The 21,505-nt window shown below is 40.2% G+C and overlaps 1 protein-coding gene across 1 annotated transcript in view; it reads left to right on the forward strand.

Moving 5' to 3' along the window:
* MTHFD1L (methylenetetrahydrofolate dehydrogenase (NADP+ dependent) 1 like) overlaps window positions 1-21,505 on the forward strand; it is a 187,050-nt gene that overhangs the window by 123,086 nt on the left and 42,459 nt on the right. Inside the window, exons 25-26 of the mRNA XM_038526323.1 lie at window positions 14,572-14,679; window positions 17,054-17,206. Of these exons, the coding sequence (XP_038382251.1) occupies window positions 14,572-14,679; window positions 17,054-17,206 (261 nt within the window). The remainder of the gene's footprint in view (window positions 1-14,571; window positions 14,680-17,053; window positions 17,207-21,505) is intronic.

Below are 21,505 nucleotides of genomic sequence, written 5' to 3' on the forward strand. Positions count from 1 at the left end.
TGTTAACTGCTTTAGTCCCAGCATTCCCGTTGGGTAGGAACTGATGGTATTCACCCCATTTTATGCATACAGAAACTAAGGTTCAAGGATATTACATAACTGCCCAATGTCCCATATCCTGAGAGAGGCAGAGCTGAGATGGTATCTAAAAGGATGGAGGAGGGGAGCCCCGGTGGCTTAGCCGTTTAGCACCGCCTTCAGCCTGGGGCATGATCCTGGAGACCCGGGATAGAGTCCCACTTTGGGCTCCCTGCATGGAGCCTGCTTCTTCCTCTGTGTCTCTGTCTCTGTCTCTCTGTCTCTGTCTCTGTCTCTCATGAATAAATAAATAAAATCTTTAAAAACATAAAAAAAATAAAAAATAAAAATAAATAAAAGGTTGGAGGTAATCATCTGGCTCTGTTCTTCGAAATTCAGTACGGTGTCCAAAACTGGGGGTGAGGGTGGGGAAACTACTCCTTGAAGAAGGGACCCACCTGTAGAGGAAGAATGGCAGTGACAAGCACAGGATCCATGCCAAATGCTGGACATGGGCACTCTGTAAATGTATGTGAACGGAAGAATTTCAGGACCAAGTTAGGATGGTTAGCCCACAAAATTTTGTCATGCTGAGAGGCCGTGTCGTGAATACGAGCCGAGCATGTTCTGGGTTACAGAGGAGATGGAGATCAGTAGAGGGAGGAGACCCAGGTTCTACATAAAGAAAAATGGTCTAATTAGAAGAAGTGAGTTCTCTGGCCCTGGGATCTGAAGCAGAAGCTTGTTGCAGCCCAGCAGTGGGCGCGAGTGCTGAGAGGGTTGAAGGCAGCTCAGTGGGGGGCCAGCCAAGCTGTTCTGTGTTCCTTCCTTTCCCTGCCCACCCGGGCCCTCTCACAAACCACTCTCCGGGACCTCACTCTCCGTGGCCTGCTCCAGGAGCCTCAGACTATTGCCATCTGATCTGGATCCACCCTACTCTGAGTGGCAAAGGCAGTTTTTGAGTGAAGGATTTCACAAAGTAGGACTGTTTTCAAGGAAATCATCCCAAGTGAAAAGAAGATGGGTGAAGAGAAGAAATGTTTCTGAGTTAATGCTGTCTCATACACCCACTAACCGAAAGATGAACCCCTTTCCTTCCCGATATTTTAATTTTTTTTTCTGAATTCCCATTCTTCATGGAGATAATGCTGTTAAAATGTCTGCTTCCCTATAAATGGGGGGAGGGGTGGTGGTGGTTATAACAACATGGAAAAAAAAAAAAAAACAATGTGGACCAAAGTCCTGTGTCTGATAGGAGTCTTGCCTCACTTGTCAACATTCTCTTCTCCTTTTTCTTATAACAAGAAATTAGATTTGGATTGCATAATTATTAAAGAACCAGCATCTCAGCATATTGCTGCACAACAAAAAGAGTGATAGCTACTTCTGGCTCACTACTTACTGCCTCCCTAATAGCTGTGTTCTTCACATTGGCAAGATGATTTTAGATAATAGAAGACCATTTATAATCCTGTCTAGAAATCTATTCCTTTGTGCATTCTGTAACACGGCTCAAACGTTTCTTACCTCTTCATTTCTTGTGTATTGTGCTGGTGAACTTTTACAGACTAATTCATGGTTTTCTTGAAACTTCATTCCCCCACAACTAACCCTTTAGTGCTTGGCAGGTTGATATGTGTGGGATTGCCCTAAGGAAAAAAGAAGTAATAAAGTACTTGGGATAAATCACCTTGCTGCCTTTACTTCAAAGCTCAAACTGGGCTCCTGTGTGCCTTCTGCTAACTCCCCAGACTATTCCACCAAGAATGCTTTCCGTGCAGGGTTGATGGCATCCTATTTCTGCCCCCGTCTTGCATTACAGAAGAAAGTCTCCTAAGATCATTTGGAGGCCTTTGACATAGTATAGGAGTATAGGACATGATTGCTTTTGATGGGGAGTGGAATCATCTCAAAACCCCTGCCGAAGGAAGAACAGCTAGAGAGCAGTAGAAACACTTGACCTCAGAAATACTGTGGGGCTGGACAACTCACAGGGTTAAAGGCTTTCTGATGATTAGCCGGTAGTTGGAAACAAGCTGCACTTCTGGCTTGAGGGGGACGTCTATGCTGAACTTCATAGAAAATTGAGTTAAGCAGCCACTGTCCTTCAGAGAACAATTCTGTGCCTCTTTTATCAGAGTAGCTTCTTTTTTTTTTAAAGATTTAATTTAATTTATTTTTTTTATTTAAATTCAATTTGCCAATATATAGTGTAACACCCAGTGCTCATCTCATCATAAAAGATTTTATTTTTAGATAATCTCCACACCCAGCATGGGGCTCTGACTCACAACCCTGAGATCAAGAGTCGCACGTTCCACAGACTGAGCCAGCCAGGCATCCCCAGAGTAGCCTCTAATTCAAGAGTAGACAACTTTTTTGTTTTTAAGTAGGCAACTTCTGATTATGGTACTGGGGGCAGCTGGTGAGTAATTAATTCCAAATAATAAATTTTTAAAACAGGGACAAAGAGGGTCACCTGGCCGGCCCACTCGGTGTAGCTCTTGATCTCAGGAATTGTGGCTTTGAGCTCCACATTGAGTATAGAGGTTACTTAAAAATAAAATCTTTAAAACATTTTTTAAGTTAAAAAAAATAAGAATAAAGCAGGGAATAAAATACAGTGGCCTAATTGCTCAAAGGAAGTTTATCCTGTGAGAATGAGTATGTTTAAACTTAAATTCATGGTTTCCTCACAACCCTTTAGGAAGATCACAGTCCCCAGAAGTCATCTTCTCTGTAACTTTCCATTTTGTAGCATGACTTCTGATAGATCTTTACAATTGACCAATATAATATCTCCAGCCTCACAAGCACATAGGAAAATAGTATAGCAGAAAGAAAAGCTAATCTGTATTTACGGTTTGTTAGCTTTCAAATCCCTTTCCATTTGTTACTTCAAGGACATCTCACCCAGTGCCATGGGGTGTGTGAGCTCAACTCTGAGTTTCAAATGCAGAAGCAGAAGCTTGGAGATGAGAGACTTGCCCCATAACAAATGGGCACTTGATGGAAGGAGAAACATAGAGTTAAAAGGGGAAAGTTTTGAGGTCCTGCAGAATTAAGTTTAAATCTTGACTGGACCTCCTACAATGGATATGAATTTGGTCAAGTTAACTCATCTCTCTGAGCCTCAGCTTTTTTTATCTATTAAATAGTATTGATACTGACACCTGGAGCTGCTGTGAGGACCAAATGAAAAGTCTCAGAGTAAAATGCAGGAATGTAGGAAGCTGGCAATCAATGTTAGCTGGCCTTCACATTCACTTTTAGGAGGAGAGAGGGCTTTCCTGAATTGACCTTCAAGAATTTAACTCAGGTGACTGTCTTGGGCTCTAGGATTGGTTTCCTGTTCAAGTGGATTGAAACCAGGAATTAGAAGCCAAGTTTCCTATTGCACCAAGAATGAAAGGCACCACCAAATTAAAGGAAGATGTTTAGCATTCTTTCTGCATTAGAACTGGGAGCTCTTAGTGATAGAATAAAAAGTCAGTCACTTTTGCAAAGGCCCTGGGCCACTGAAAGTCAGCTTGCGAATCCGACTCTGAATCTTGTTTGTTAAATCAGGAGTTAAGGTTGAAAATCATCTTCATATCCTTCCTCTAACCTTGCAAACATTTCGAGGTGTAACCTTGACAGTGAGAGAGGATAGTGTTTGTTTTTATTAAAAGGTCTTTCCTGTGCTTTGTGTGAAGCCACTCTCTTGATCGCAGTGGGGGCTAGATGGAAGGAGATCAAAACGGACCTATGGACTGGCCAGGAGGGAGGACTCGGCCCAGGGCAGCCAGCATCCCTGATTTCTGAACTACTGCACTTTCACTGCCTGTATATGTAGGAGAGTTTTCTCTTCTGCTGGTCTGTTTAAGGCAGAGGGCTTGAGGGGAGGTATTTGGGTTGGTGACTGAGGAATTGTTTTCTGTTTCTTAACAATTCAAACTTAAACACATATCGGCTGTTAGAGTGGTTTCGTGAGCTCTCTTTTCATTGGCCTCTAGGCATTTGCAACTAGAGCCTCAAATTTGAAATAAATAAAGTATAAATGCTTATATATGTATATATAGTTTTTAAAACTGGTAAAAATATGCATAATATAACATTTCCCATTTTAACCATTTTTAAACATATAGTCTGGGGCATTAAGTGCATTCCCATTGTATATGGTGATAATTAATAGAATTTTAAAGCTTAAAATATTTATGAACATCTCTGTATGTCTTTTATATTTCACAGTAATAAGAAAGAAAGAAAAGAAAGAAAGAAAGAAAGAAAGAAAGAAAGAAAGAAAGAAAGAAAGAAAGAAAGAAAGAAAAAGAAAACCTGTAGGAGAAGGGATGTGCTCTATTTGTGTTGCCCCGTCCTTACCATTATCTCCCTCTTGGGCCCGTTAACCTCCCCTGACTCTTTCCTCTCTCTTTCAGACTCACTCCTGGCCTGCCTGCTCCCACTGACCCTTTTAGCTCTCCACCCTTGCTGTGCAACAGAATGTTTGAAGTATTCTATAGAAAGCGGCCCCTTATATTTTCCAGACAGTTGGGTATCTCATTCAGAAATCCTACACTTTCTCATGTTCTGCTTTCTATTATGATCCAGCTCTGGTCTTTCAAGCCCATCATCAGCCTCTTGTCCCTGGCCTCCTTTCCACGATTCAGCTGCAAATTCCCACATTGCCTCCCCTTAACCCAACCACACCCTTCTGCAGACACATCTCACACCTCCATCTAACTAAGATTCTGTTTCAGCCCTGACCACTGTGTTCTCTGTCAAGTCTCATTTGGCCTAAGAATATTACTTCCTCAGCCCGCTGGCTGCCTCACTCATCTGACTGTGGTAGGACTTAGCAGATCAGAGTCTTTTGTTAGAACCAGCCCGCCTCTTCAACACATTCTACTCCGCCCCCTGTGATTGTGGCAGAACTTGTCCGAGCTTTGTTTCCTTGGTGCCAGAAATAGTACCTGACGGGAAAGAAAGAGTGGTCTAGAACTGTTTCACTTATGTGTTCCACAAGGATTCCTGTAATTTCTTTTAAATGCTCTCTTGTAACATGAAAAATGGAATGTCACTAAGATAGAAGTTTCCAGAAATGCATTACTGGATCTAAAATCATGAGCCAGGGATGCCTGAGTGGCTCAGCGGTTGAGTGTCTGCCTTTGGCTCAGGTCCTGATCCCAGGTCTGGAGATCGAATCCTGCATTGGGCTCCCTGCGAGGAGCCCACTTCTCCCTCTGCCTATGTCTCTGCTTCTGTCTCTGTGTCTCTTATGAATAAATAAATAAAATCTTTTTTAAAAATGAAATAAAATCATGGGCCAATCAAGAGAGGCTGAGAGATGTGCAACGAACTATCAGTGTGCCACCACATGTTAGCCAGCCACCTTCTACCACCACACCATCCATTACCCGGACCTTCTGACTTAAATTTAGGTGACAGGAGACCACTGGGGAGGGACAGTATCTATTTCTCAACCTAAAAAGCAAGCCTTTAAGGAATATTATCATAGGTATTATCATTAAAGGTACCACTTACAGCATACCTCTTCAAAAAAGAAACCTACAAACTTAAGAGTTTCATGGGAAAAACACTCAAAACAGCATACTTTCAGTCACTCCAGTATCAGAGAGTTTGGGGACTTGTTTTAGTAATAATTTTTTATCAAAATATGATTTCTATTTCCTTTCGTGAAAGTACAGTTGACCCTTGAACAACACAGGTTTGAACTGTGTGGGTCCAGTCGAGCAGATCTTTCTCAGTAAATACGGTACAGTCCTATAACTGTATTTTCTCTTTCTTACGATCCTCTTCATAACATTTTCTTTTCTCTAGCTTACTTTATTGTAAGAATACAGTCTATAACACATGTGACATACAAAATATGTATTAATCAACTATTTATGTTATGGGCAAGGCTTTTGGTCAGCAGTATGCGATTAGTAGTTAAGTTTGGGGCAAGGTAGGGAGTCAAAACTTAATCATGGATTTTTGCCTATGTGGGAGGGGGTGTTTAGTGCCCCAAATCTCACATTGTTCAAAGGTCAACTGTAGTTTACTGTGTTTTCCAGTGAGACTTTGACACCCAGAGTGTTTTCTTTGGAAGCACACCTCCAGTAGATCAATGAGGGAAATTATGAGTCTGTGCTGAGGAGCCAAGAAAGAGAGACAGGGGCTCCTTGCACGTGAAAATAGAGCCCAAACCACACCTTGCATGCATTTGTGTACATGCAAACAAACACATGAGGTTTATCAGCAAGGTTTGCTGAAAGAGAATTAACACATCTGCCATAAAAAATATGTTATGTGTTGGCAAAGCCACATGCTCAGGCCACAATCATCCGTTCCCCATTTTGGGTAGGAATAGATCATTAAAATCATCTATTCTTATATGTTCCTTCCTTGACATGGCTGTGACATTCTATCTGAGAGTATAAAAGATCACCCATGTGAATTCCTTCTTGTCATCCTTTGATGTAGACAAATAGAGATTCTTTGGCAATGAACATTTTTTCCGTTCCCAGACCCCAGCTATATCCACCACACATCCCGGTTGCCTAAAGAGAACGAGATTCCTCTGGAAGTCTTCTGGGTTAAACTGTTGTTCAGGGCCAACGAGCCAGCAGGATGGCTCCTCAGTGAGCTGGCTCATGGAAGTCAGCACGTACACCTTTAGGAGCTCAGATGAGCTGGTTTCCAGCCAGGGACAAGCTTTGTGTCAAAGATACAAGGGTCTGTTGTTCTCAGTAAGAGCATGCTCCCATGACACTGAGGTATGTTAAACCTCATGAACCCCTTATACCTTGTGTGTACTCAGGATAAATTAACTTCGATGGTTTCACATTATATTTTTCAGTACCAGAGAGGCCATTTATACTAAACTGCACTTGTAGATCATTTAAAATTCATGCCTCATTTAAAATACAAAATACAAATTGACATAATTACTATGTATCCAGAGATTTCTGTTCAACTAACAAGTTTCTTAATTGATCCTTCTCTTTAAACATTTCATGGGCATTGGAATACATTTTGCTGGTATCACAGCATAGGATCACTTAGCTTAATTTTTAAGTTTTTATTTAAATTCCAATTAGTTTACATGCCGTGTCATATTAGTTTCAGATGTACAATTCAGTGATTCAACATTTCCGTACAACACTCCATGCTCATTGAAACAAATGCACTCCTTAAGCCCCAAGATCACTTAACTTCTATGAATTTCAGCCTATGGCCTTGTTAAAACAATAGAACATTCAGTATAGCTGCAGAAGAAACACGGATGTGTTCCAACACTTCAACAATTGTGGGCTTAAGAATTTCTAGAGTATTGATGGTAGAGTATGGCTTAGTGTCTTCATGGGTCTTCTAAGAAACAGCCAGGGCTGCTGACTTTAGAACTTGACCTCCAAGTAAAAGGAGATGCCACAATATTGTAATACCTTCACACTTCATTTTCTTTGATTCTAGAAGCTTCATTTTTAACCCTGGTTTTAAATTTTATTCTATTTTACCTGTGTCCTGGTTCACTTTCTTTTTGTCCATTTTCCTCTCACAAAAAAAATATTTTAAAATTTTAAGTAATTGCTTTTCTAGAATTTTTAGATTAATTTTATTTCACTGAAAAACAGTTCTTAAATAATTTAATAGGGATGCCTGGTGGCTCCATCAGTTAAACATCTGCCCTCAGCTCAAGTCATATCTCAGGGTCCTGGGATCAAGCCCCACATCGGGGGTCCCTGCTCTGCAGGGAGTCTGCTTTTACCTTGCCCTCTGCCCCCTCCCCTACTTGTGCTTTTGCACGCATGCTCTCTCTCTCAAATAAATAAATAAAATATTTAAAAGTAATAATAATAATTTAATAATTCTAACAGGTCTCCTAGACTTTATCAAGAAAGATATGCTATCTAACTTGGACTAACTCAGCTTCTATGAGCCTGGATTACCATAAATACAAAATGAATATAATGAAACATGAGGTCCCTACATCCTCCAGTGTACCTGTGTGGTGTCAACTCTATGCAAGAGGTTGTACAACAGTATAACAATAGGTCAGAGTTGTTTTCCAGATCTGTCCTGCCCAGTACCATAGCAACTGGTTATAGGTAGCTACTAAAATTTAAATTAACTAAGATTAATTTAGTGGCACTGGTAACATTTCAACTGCTTAGTAACCACCAGCTACTAGACTGGGAAGCATGTATATAGAACATTCCCACCTTCTCAGAAAGTTGCCATTAGACACCTCTGTTCTAGAGTATTTCCATTTTTTGAATATACGTTTAAGAGGTCTAGAAGGGAATAAATGTAGAATATAGTCAGAGTTCTGATCTTGGTGAAGATGAAGATTTAACATAATGTTAGTTCAAAAATGATCCAAGATACTGGCATAGATGCCAGGCTTTGTGTAGGAGCTTATTAACGTGTTCAGCAATTGTGCATAGTACACAAATAGAATAGTCCTGTTTCCAGAAGATGCATTGTGTTTGCTGCCATTCACACCTTGACATGTGTCTTCCCCTTTGTATAGGATAACCTTTCCTTCCATTGCTTATTAAAATCTTACATGTCCTTCAAGCATGACTCAAGTTCCTTTCTACATCTCACCAGCTTTTGATGATCTCCATGCCTTGCCCTGTGCTCTGGGATCTTCCATCTTTAGTCATGACATTTATGTAGAGCCTTTATTACACTCTTCTGTCACGTTTGTGTGTTGGGTCACTTCCCCATCCCATTAGGTATGCTTTGTTCAAGTAGTGCCCAAAGTTCTTTTCATATCATGACATCTTGAAAGTACCCACCCTCAGCAGTAACTTATTCATTCAGCAGATGTTTCTGGAATGCCTACTAATTGCAAGCCACTCTAGACTTTAGGGATAGGAGGGTGAACAATGTGGTGAACAAATAAATTAGTAAATCTTTACAGTGTCAGGGAAAGCCAGGAGCGATTAATACATGAACATTCCTAATTTATTTTACCATATTATTTGTTTTATAAAACCTATCATTTAAAACAAAATAGTGTAAGTGAATATCAAGTTCAGATCAAGATCATTGGAATGAACTTGGCTCTGTTTTTTCTTTAAAGATTGTACTTCTCCCCCAAATTGAGCAGAGGCACAGCTAAAAGTCCCTTGCCTATTGATGTAATATAAATAGGTTGTACGCAATGAAAACTATCTTATCAGGGCAGTTTTTAGTTTTTCTATTAAACCCAGAAGATATATTAACTGAGATAATGTTTTTATTTGTTCACTTGTACACAGGAGTGAAAAGGAAAAATTGTAGTAGCAGTCCTAGATGGATTTTGGTCTTGAGATGTTTAGCTACATCAGCTGAAGCACTCGATTTATTCAGCATGGGGCTGTGGGACACACACGAGGGTTTGGGGGGTTCCTTCTTTTAGGCTTCCATTGGACAGCATTGCACATGTCAAAGCTGTCAGAGGAGTACTCTCACCTTCTCTAAGCATAAGAAGACTGGGGCCAGGGCATCAAAAATTTGGAATGGCAGGGGACAGATTTCAGTGCTTTTTGGGAAGCATGGAGGTCTGGCATCTGAGGCTAAGGAGGAGAAACAACACCCAACTAGGACGCAGGCAGCTGGCCCTGTCCTGCTTTTCTGCACTTTGTGGTTGGGTCATCTGTTATGTTTGGGTGGTTGCAATTTCCCTATAGGAATTTAAAAAACCATAATTACACAGCTCACAAAGTCAGTCTGGCACCTGCTTGAAATTCCCAAAATACTTTCAAATAAGCATTAAAAAGGAAGGCAATATAGTCAGAGACCAAAAGTATGTATCTCTGAATGCCCAAGAGAATTGAAAGCTGGGTGTCGGAGGTCCTCGTCAACCCATGCTCATGACAGCATCAGTCACAGCAGTGAAAACTTAGAAACAACACAACGCCTGGTGGTGGATGAATGGATTTTTTAAAAAGTAGTGTACACATACAATGGAATAGGAAGGAAATTCAGACCAAGGCTACAACATGGATGAACCTTGAGGTTCATGCTAATTGAAATAACCCTGATGCAAAAGGACAAATATTGTCTGCTTCCACTTGTATGAGGTAGCTGAATGGACTAGCCAAATTCATAGAGACAGGAAGTGGAAGAGTGGTTGCCAGAAGCCAAGGGAAGGGAGTTAGAGTTTAATGGGCACAGTTTTAGCTTTGCAACGTGAAAATAGTTCTAGAGATTGATTTTACAACATGAACTTACTTAATATGGAACCAAAGACTTCAAAATGGTTAAGATGGTTAACTTTCCACTATGTATATTTCACTACAATTAAAAATGAAATACATGTATTTCCTAAAATATTTCCATGTTTAAAAACCTGTGGTACATCAGCTAAATGCCCACTCACACTAATTCCTTCACTATTCATCCTTTTACCTTGTTCACATGTGAGCTCTTTAATTATCATCTTAATAGAAATTGCTGACCTTTTAATTTCCAATCATAACCTAGAGTTCGGTAAATAGTGTATTGTATTCATTAAACACGTTATAAGTTGTAATATATGTATTGTTGTTTTGTTTTACTTTCAGAGCAGATGTAATTCTTTCTGCCAATCCTGTTAGCCTTACTCCATAATAATGTTACTTAGGGTTTGTGTGGAGTGACATGCACAACTCATCTTCTCTATGTCACTTCAGTGCTTGCAGTAGTATAGCATACGGTTCATACCTGCCCATTGTACAGATGAGCAAATGAATTCTTAGAGTTTACATGATTTAAGCAGGTATAAAAAGGGGCCGTGTTCTTTCTTAGGCCTCTCGCCCCAGAGCTGCCACCTTGCTGTGCTGTAGTGCCCATGGGGACACTGCCTGTCACCCAGGACCCACTTTTATGCTATACTACTTGGGGAACACAATATCCTGAGATCTGACTTCCCCTGACAAAGCATGGTCATTGTGCTTGCTCGTGTAGATTCTACAAGTATTTTCCAGCATCCTATTAACTTCTATTTCTTAAGAGGTTTGTTACTTGCAAAGCATTTATTGACCAGCAGAAGAGATCATATTAACTTAAGTGCAGTGTTGAAAGCAAGCACTTTGGTGCCCATCAACATATAATGCTGATGAGGTTCAGTAAAAAGTCCCTTCTCATTGTTTTCTTCAGCTCATCAGCACCTGAACTTTCTTATAATTATTGTGAACATCATACCACACGGAATCCTTGCTTGGTCTACAGGTGATATTCAGATTCCAAAGGCCGTATTTCATCCTACCTCTAAGTGGGCCTTGACCTTGAAGAATTTATAGGCCGTTCCTTCTTTTCACCTAATATGAATGTGGCATCTTTCACGGTAGAAGTCACCCTGAAAGCTATCTCTGTAGTCCAGCCTCAACTTTGCATTTGCGCAGTAATTCTTTCTACAACATTCCTGGCACTGTCCCTGGCTTGTACTGATCTCTCCTGGGGTGGACAGGCCACTGTGTAGTTAGGCAGCTCTAGTTATTACAGCTTTTCCTTAAATATTGGGCTAAGAATTACTTCATCCTCATTTCTGTCCATTCTCCATATTCTGTCTTCCTGGAAAATAGTGATCATTTCTTTTTTAAATGGTTCCTTCTGGAGGTACAGATTATTTGCTGATGTCTCCTATAATGTGGTTTACAAAAAGCCCCTTGCCATCTGGTAGACTTCAGTATCATAGTTTGATCATGGGACCATTATCATATCCATCAATGCACCTTAAAATAGTGTGAGCTTTGCCAGGCCTCACTGCCAGGCCTTAACTCACTCAACTCCTCACTGCCAGGCCTTGTCTAACCCCTGGTCCTGCGAAGCACCCACAGAAGAGACTTGCCTACATCTCCTTTGGGAAGATCAGTAAAGACTTTCTGGAGATGCTGGCCCATGAGATAGACCTCAAGGAGCTTTAGCAGAGATTGATCTTGCAGTACTACAAAGAGGCTTTATGTGTAAGGGCCCAGAAGCAAGAAAACATGGGGAAAATTTAAGATATGCGAGCTTATCCTAGTTATGCTTCAGAGCACATATTGTGCAGCTACTTAAATGTCACAACCAGATTGTGTCCTTCAGTAGGTCATGGCAAGCCTGAGATTTTTGAGTTTTTCTTAGGCGCCTTCTAGGGAGGTTAGACTGGTAGAGTAGGGTGTATTGAGAGGAAAGAATCCAGATAGGAAGCTTCATGATGGGGTAGACCATGAGCATCTCAACCAAGGCAAGAGTACTCAGAAGAATCATTTTCCCCACATCCTAGCCTATGCCTGATACTCTCATGCTTTTCATTCCTGCTAATCTAATGAGTGTAAGTTGAATTTTCATCATTTTAGTTTGCCTTTTCTTGATTATTAATGAGATTGGGCATTTTTTCATACGATTATTAGTTACTCCTTCTGCCCAGTATTAAATATTTGTCTTTTTCTTAATTTGTAGGAAGTTTTTTAAATTCATTCCAGTAACTAATCTTTTGACTTTTAAATATTTGCATGTAACCTATCTTCTCCCAGACTTCCTTATCCTATCCCCTATTTATAATGTCTTTTTTTTTAATACAAGAAATTATAAATATTGTTGTCAGATCTGTAAAACATTTCTTTTAGGGTGTATCCTGTTGCCTTGTTTAAGAAATCCTTCCCTACCTCATAACCATAAAGAGAGCTCCCAATGTTCTTTTTTTTCCAGTATTCAAAGTTTTAATTTCAAAAGTTATGTCTTTGTTCTATATTGGATTTATTTGGGTACCAGTTGTGAGGTAGGAATCTTAATTTTATTTCTCTCCAGCTAAAGTCACTTGAATAGTCCGCTCTTTCCCAGTTTTGTGTCATTTCTACTGTATACTATCCACACCTGCTGTGATATCCTTCTGGGTTCTTTCTTATCTTCCACTGATTGATTCATCCAGTTGTGTGCCAATACCATACGGAATTAATTACCATAGTTTTATGGTGTGATTGGTACCTAGAAAGCAAGTCTCCTATCTTTGTTCTTTTGGTTTTATTTATCTTTGAAGTTATCTCACCTATCTATGCTATTACTCTTCATTGTGAATTTAAGAATTGGTTGGCCAAGCATCCCAAAGTGCTGTTGGGAATTTTATTGGAATTGCATTGAACTAATAAGTTAGGTTTAAGAGAACTGACATCTTTATAGTATCAAGTCTTCTCATCAGTGAACAAAATATATCTCTCCATTGATTCAGACCATCTTTTATGTTCTTCAGTGAAAGGTTACAATGACTTGCACCTTCACTTATTAGTTGTTGAAATGCCCAACATTTAAGTTCCAAACTACAGAACAACTCTATAGTTATAAAATCTGTAGTAAAGAAATCACATTTTAAAGCAGTTAGGGGTTCCATCAGATTGAGAGGGTAGAGCTAGCTTTTATTTTCTCCTGTCAGATAACTCTCCTTTCCTGTGTACATCAACTCTAAGTCCTACAAATGTACTGTTTGCCATTGCCAAGCAAAGCTTTTGAGTAGGCCATGAAAGACTTCTGCCCCTTGCTTGACATTCATTCTAACAGTGGGCACTTGGTCCAATAGCTGTTCACCAAACAATAAATCAATTAACTGCATTATGCTTATGTATGTTCTCTGCACAGTAAAATTATGAATGACTTTGTCAAATGATTTACTTAAATAAGAATCACTTTATCTATGGCATGTTCCATTCCTAACAAACCATTGTTGTTTTTCAAGATCACTTTCATTTCAGAATTTTACCACAATCCGCATCCAGGTTTCCACTCCAGCATTATGGAAGGTTGTTTCTCTCCACCCCACACACGAAATTTGCCCATATCTAAACTTCTTGTCTTTTTTCCCAGTCTTCATGATTTCTCATTATTTGCTAAAGTGACGCTAGATTCAACCTCTGACTTCCCAATAAAGTGATCACATCAACATTTAAAATATCAGCCCATTCCAGGGTGCCTACTGGCTCAGTCATTTAAGCATCCAACTCTTGATTTCAGCTCAGGTCATGATCTCAGGGTCATTAGTTGAGTCCCACATCAGGCTCCATGCTCACAGTGGAGTCTGCTTGAGATTCTCTCTCTTTCTCTCTCCTGCTGCCTCTCCCCTTCACTCATGCTCTCACTCTCTAAATAAATAAATAAATAAATAAATAAATAAATAAATAAATAAATAAATAAAATCTTTTTTAAAAAATCAGCCCATTTTTACTCATAAGAAAATATACTTGTTTTTTAGCCTACTATGTTCTGTCATATAACCTGAGTTCAGAGGCACTTAAACACCAGCATTAAGTATTTAGTTAGGATACTCTTATTCTGACTTCTGAGACCATTAAAACCATAGTATTAAGTACATTTTTAAAAACAATGCAATGGATAAAAATTATTGACTAAATAAGCAGCCTTTGCGTTGGCTGAACATCTATAGCTTCTTGATACTTCTTCATACCTTAAGGGTGATAGAGGAAAGAATATTTGTTTCAAGTGCCATGGATGTTGAAGAGGAAATCTGGTAGAAAATTTTAAGCAACTACAAAAAAGCTCATTGAGCTTTCCCTCAATTCTTTAACGGGATTAACATTAACAATTTTGTTGTCATTTGTGTTTCTCTAGCTTCCAATTGTAGAAAAGATAAGAACCATTGCCCAGGCTGTGTATGGAGCCAAAGATATCGAACTGTCTCCTGAAGCACAATCCAAAATAGATCGTTACACGCAACAGGTAAAAGTTACACTTTTATGGGGAAAATCCACGTTGGGCTCTTAAAATACTCACCTTGACTTAAAAACAGTTATAAATCTCACCAGCTGAATGTGGCTTAATCTACTTCGTCTACAAAAATTGAATTAATATCCTTGGGTAGTTTATTAACTCTAAATAGAACATTATGGCGTGGGTATATACCCTGTACATCATTGACTTGTAGTTACAAGTCGTCTGATATGGGTGATGCTGTATCTATGACATGTTAATCCCTCCTACTCAGCCACAAACATGGAAATTTTCTGGATGTGTCGCTGTGGAATCAGAGTTAGATGATCCATAATGCTGCTGCTTCATTGCAGAGCTCTTACTACCTTAAAAATATTAGCACAGTGCCAGGTAAGGCAAGTCATAATGCAGCTTTTAAAGATGGGGGTGTTTGGTGTTCCTTTTTTATGCAAGTGGTTCACTGACTTGGTGCTGAGATTGTCCACCCAAGATGAAGGTTCTATCTCATCTTCTACCTCTAGAGAGTGACAAAGGCAAGTTGGCAAGCAGCTTTGAAGGTGATGGGAGTCAGCAGCCTGAGTCTAGTCCCAAAATAGCCATACTTCATGGACTTCATCCACTGCAGCTCATTCAGCCATCCCAATTAAAATGACCATTAGCCTCAAGTGCCCCTTCCACTTTGCTATGATCTGATAGAAGTCAAAGCATTTCAAGAGCTGGTCAGCAGAGGAGCTCCATTAGGCATATTATTGATCTATTTTGTTAACTTCCCAACTCCTAAATCCTATTTGTAAATCATATTTGACATTGTGTTAAATACTACCAGTGCTGACCAGAGTAGTCTCCCTGGTTTGGTAAGATAGCAATTCGTTTTTTCTTAGAATTTCCCATGTATGCCCTCAGCTTGTACTTTTAAGAAATAAATAATTCCCTTGGAGCACTTGCATAGACCAGTTGGGTAAGCATCCAACTCTTGATTTCACCTCAGGTCATAATCTCAGGGTCCTGGAGTCGAACCCTGTCAGGCTCCACGTTCAGTGGAGAGTTGGCTTGAAATTCTCTCCTTCTCCCACTGCCACTCCCCCTGCTCTTCTCTCTCTCTCTCTCTCTCTCTCAAATAAATAAATAAATAAACCTTTAAAAAATCAATAATTCCCTAGAATTGTTCTGTATACCAGAATGGATCTGCAGTGAAATTTCACTCGTGTATTGAAATGAGTAACGTAAGGTCATTGTCATGAATCTTTTTCTTTCATGAATTTTTAATGATATTTAAGGACCATTATTTATTCTAACGTTAGTTCCTTCCTTTTTTCTCAGTCTGAAAAACTTATTTTTTATATGAACTAATATGGTGCTAGTATATACCATCTTGATTCTTTCTTTTTAAAAAAATATCTGTTCTAGCAAAATATTAAATTGGAAATTAAATCAGTTCAAAGTATTTCGTTAGTTGAATGATCTCTGAAACTCAAAATTCCCACCCCCACTTCTATAGAGCAATTGTGATTATCCTCCAGCAAAATTCTGATCAGTATTTAAGAATATTCCAGCCTTTCAAAAAGGAATAGCACCACCCTCCAAATGAAAATATTCTAAAATCTTCCAAATACTTTTAAATTGAATCATAAGAATGTCTGCATGTGTTACCTCTGAAGATTGCATTCCTTTAGCCCTGTCTAGTGAGGGAATGTTCCTTAAAAGTTATGTGTCCAGTATGTGGTTGCCATTAATTAGCAAAGTCACTAAAGGGACACTATGTACCCTTTAATCGAAACCAGGCTACAAGGACACTGTCTTTTTTGTGAGACCCCCACATGTGACTTCCTGCCCTTTCACCTTTGGAACTCCAGGTCAGGCGTTGCCTTTGGTCCTTAAAAATAAGAGGCTTAAAAAGTGACCTCATCTTAGTTCATATAATGTAATCGCAGATCAAATAGCCATGATTCATAAACCAACACAAAGGGACCCTTTGCTTCCTGACAGCCTCCAAGAATGAGTGAACAACATGACTGAGAGCCTCATTACAGAGCCTTTCTCCAGATTACCTTTCTGAGCCCCGGGTATTAATATCCTTGGAATAGTTTCGACAGCTGCCATTGCTTCTACTTTGCCTGAAAATAGCCACACTTTCTCCCAAACACACACATCACGCTGCCTTCCTTAAGGAGAATTCTCTGAAATAAATAACAGACACCCTCAACCAAGTGGCGATCACATGGAGATAAGGGTTCACCCCATCTCCTTACTCAGTGAATAAGTAGTAACCAGCACCTGCCGTGTGCCTGGATCTGAGCCTCAGGGATCATATGGAGTGTAATATTAAACATATACAGGAGACTAATCTGTGCTCAATGAACACATTTCCTTTCCTTTCTTACAGGGATTTGGAAATTTGCCCATCTGCATGGCAAAGACCCACCTTTCTCTGTCTCACCAACCTGACAAGAAAGGTGTTCCCAGAGATTTCATTTTGCCTATTAGTGATGTCCGGGCGAGCATAGGCGCTGGGTTCATCTACCCTTTGGTTGGAACGGTGAGTGAGTAACATTCTCCAAACACCTTCCCCAGGCTGTGTTGTCATGATGCCTTAAATTCTTATGTTCCACCAACACTTTACAAATCAGGTTTTGGGAAGTAATAATATTTGCTATTTTTCTGAAACATTCTCTTCCACCATATAATACTCCTCTGCTGTCATGGTATGGATTTTTCTTTGCTTTTCTTTTCTTTTTTTTTTTTTTTTTTAAGATCTGGTATTCAGGATCTCTTGAGTCGTAAAACTGATTCCCCTCATAAAACTCATTTAGAGAATGACTTGGTACAGTTCAGTCTGATATTTAAATGGTGGAATGGCTTAGTGTAGTGCCTCTGGACTTTTTCACATTACTGTACTCAAAATGATAAGACTTTTCTCTAGTCAGATAAATGAAGGTGACTACTCATGCCAGACAGGCCCAGCCTAGCACCTCCAAAGGCTGGGAAAATCAGCGTTTCACCCTCTGCCTTGCTCCTCAGCACATCAAGCAGGAGGCTCCACCTTAGAAAATGAGCAAATTAAATGAGTTTTCATTTTTAGCAATGTGGGATGACATTTCTATAAGTTGATAATTATGTTATTTCAGATTTTTTATGGATGGAAGGGAGATACCAAATACATGAAAATTTATCAAAGCACTTAAAATCCATGAAGTTAGGCTTCCTACATAAAATGCTTCATTATAGCTACATAATGATACACATTACATTGGTGATCATCGATGGCCAAAATCCAACTTCTCATCTTCGGAGTGCTCCTGGATTAGATTTAGAACAAAAAATTCTAAGTCATAATTATCCTTACTGTTGTTGTTATGATCCAAGTCCACACAGGAAACATTATAACAAATTTTTAAATAAACCATGTGACTGTTGTTATGTAAATAAGCAATGGATAGGCAAAAGTACATAAAAAGTGCAGAATCTTTGCCTTGATATTTACACATTTCACCTAATATTGGACAAAATGTTTTCAATAAGCATTTCTTGAATTCTTTTTGCATGTGAGGCATGGAGATACCAAGAAAGGTGTGAGGAGCACAGGTTTGCACAGTACAGGGGCATCTAGAAAGTGAGGTGTTGGCATTCTGAATGCCTTCAGCACAGGAGTACCAAGAGCAGCTTCCACATGAGGTGGGTGAGAGAGGAAGGTATGTGAAAGAAGAAGAGAGTTGAGAATACTTAATAAAGACCTCAACCTCTGAACTGGGCAAACAAAACTCAAGGACACAAAAGTACATGACAGACCCAGAGAAGTCTAGTGTGGCTGAGATTGGATAGGATGGGCTAAGCTGTTACAGAGCTTGATTACCATTGATGAGAACTGGGATTTTTCTCCTGTGTGCACTACAGAGTTACTCTAGGGTAGTTTCTGTATTTGTTCGTTTTTTTTTATTATTATTATTTTTATAAAATAAGGAAAAAGAGTTCTGGCAGCAGATGGACAATGGTCAGAGGGCCAAGAGCCACAGACGGGAATGTCTGTCAAGGCCAGAGTTCATCAAGGTCAAGACTGCAATCACACTGAAGCTAAAATGGAGAGAAAGGCGACTTTGAGACATATTTTAAAGTAGCCACCTACATGTGGAGTTGTGAGGTAGGACACTTGTAGCTTGACTGTGATGGCAGTGCCATCGGTCCTGAAGGAACATGGTGTGAGGCAGGTTGGCAGAGCCAGAAATGAGACTGGCTGCGATGTGGAGAATTGCAAGGGTTAACTTGCATGTATAAAATGGTCTTAGGATCTATTAGAAATACAGATTCAACACTCAGAAGAAAGTAATAGGAAGGAAGGCCTTGAGAGTTTTAGATTATAGATGAAGGCAGATGTGGAACAGGGGAAGTGAGGATAAGCACAACAGAAATGAGAAGAGGAAAAAAAAAGAAGAAGAAATGAGAAGAGGGTGAAGGATGATCTTCTAAAAATGTCTACATTTACAGAGCCCTCCAAGGCATCTGGGAGGAACCATCGAAGGTCTCAGGAGAGACCAAGGAATCCCATGGGAGCCCAAGGGAGGCATAAAAGCAGTGTTGATATAGGGAGAAGGGTTCAGATATTATGAGTGCTGGATGACATTTCCATAGGGGAGGGGAGGCGGAGGAGGAAAGTGACTGCAAAGGGGCACAAGGGAATGTTCTGGAGTGATGGAAATACTATATTGATTATTTCAATTGAGAGACAGATCCATGATTATAGACCTTTGTCAAAACTCATAGACCTACACACCTAAAAAGGATGAATTTTATTGAGTATAACTTAATTGTATCTCGATTAACAAAAATGGTTAGTGAGAAGAGCTTGCTTTTATGTCCCTTAGAATGGCCTTACTGATGGCAGCTCCTCAGTGCTAAAAGCCTCCTGAGCTTTGGTCAGTGAAGACCTTTGCATGGGAATAAGAGTGCAGCTGGGAGAGCCACCCAGGGAAACTGGAAGGCCCAGAGATGCAGAATTGTGCTGGGGGACATAACCAAGGAGAAAGTCAGCTACGTTCAAAAATCCATCCTGTCTTGCCCTATACAGATTGAAAACCCCACAGGAACTCATCCAGCAGTCATTCATTTATTCGTTCAGTGTACATAAGGCACTGTGCTCAGTGCTCTGGGGAGCCCCCAAATAAAGACGCTTTCCACTCCAGGCAACTTACAGCTTTTAGAGGTGGATAGAAATGAGTTTTTAAAAAAATGATTTGGTATAAAAATTAGGAACCAGGGATGCCTGAGTGGCTCAGTGGGTGAGCATCTGCCTTTGGATCAGGTCGTGATCCCGAGATCCTGGGATTAAGTCCCGCATCAGACTCCCCACAGGGAGTGAGTCTGCTTCTCAAATCTTTAAAAAAAAAAATTAGGAACCAATAATTGATAACCTTAATAGTTCTGAACATTTAATTAATAGTCATTAAATAAAAATCATAACATAATTTAAAATCCTGTAGTCACTAAACAAACAGATCCTGTGGATCTTCTCCCATCTCAGTACCACCACAGCCTCACGTGAGACCAGTTCTGGGAAATCAGAATTCTCAAGCTGCCACTGCTGGTGTGGGAACCAGTCTGAGGTTTGACTTGGAGGGAACGATGGTGGGGAACAGTCCAGTCCCTAAGGGGCGGCTGCTGGCTTTCCAGATGTCCTGAAGAGAGCCCCTGCCACTGTGTGGCGCCCCCACCACAGGGCACTGCCACAATCCAGGGTGAGGAGCCAGGCAGGAAGTGTCCAGCTAAAGGAGTTCCTGGAGGTCAGGAAACGGTCACGGTCATGTGGAGCCAGTGGCCTTAGAGGTCTGCTTTCTAAGCCGGCGGGAAGTTGCGCATGTATCAGGGCAAACACACCACTGGGAAGCCAGGATCGCCTAATAAGGGCTGGTATTTACTTTTACTTGACCCCATTCTGCACCCTGCCACAGTCTGCTGAAATGCTTCTAGCATTCATCACCCATGTGGGAGACGCAGTGTAGTAATTTCCCGCTGAAATGACCGAGGGAGAGGGGAAGGGTGACACCAGAGGGGGGCTGGTTCCTACAGGTGGGAAAATTCTAGCATCATGAATCACTCTTACTCTTAATCACAAAACATGTGCTTATGTGAGTACTTTTGAAATACACATCCATCTATCCACTCCAGAAAGAAGCCCAAACTCAGAAAGCTTCTCACTTTTTCTGCAGTGTTCATTCATTCATTCAGTCGTCCATACAGCCCTGTGAAGGTGAACAAGACCAAGTCCTTCCCTGATGGGTCTTAGAATATATGTATAGTACAGAAAGCTGTGAACTTGAGAATGAAAGACAAACACCCTCTGGCTACGTAGTAGGTCTAAAAGGGGAGAGTGTTAATAAAGCAAGCGCATCCTCAAGCAATAAACATCTCCAGCCCTGCTGACTTCGAGCAATCATGTGGTGAGATGCTGGGGAGTTCAGTTTTCCCTCTCCAGATTTAGCTTTGTAAATATTTACTCTTTAACCCCCTGTCTTATACACCGGTGGGTTTTTTTGCCATTTAATTATTTCATCATGTTCTATTTACTTATCATGCAATACAATAATAATGATAATGAATACCATTGACGGCCATAGACACTTCACCAGTACCTTTCACTACCCCGAACTGTTTCTATATAAGCACCCAGTACAAGAATTACTCAGCTTATGGACATCTGCGGCCTTTGCTACCGTTCTAACACACATTTACAGTGTTTCCCATCTGGCTATAGCTAATTTTTCCTTCACAGAGTAACAGTCTTCATTCCTACTAAGCGCCATATGTATTCTTGCTTCATTTTAGTGACATTATTTCCAGCATGTTA

The sequence above is a fragment of the Canis lupus genome, chromosome 1, assembly GCF_011100685.1.
Source record: "Canis lupus familiaris isolate Mischka breed German Shepherd chromosome 1, alternate assembly UU_Cfam_GSD_1.0, whole genome shotgun sequence".
NCBI lineage: Eukaryota > Metazoa > Chordata > Mammalia > Carnivora > Canidae > Canis > Canis lupus.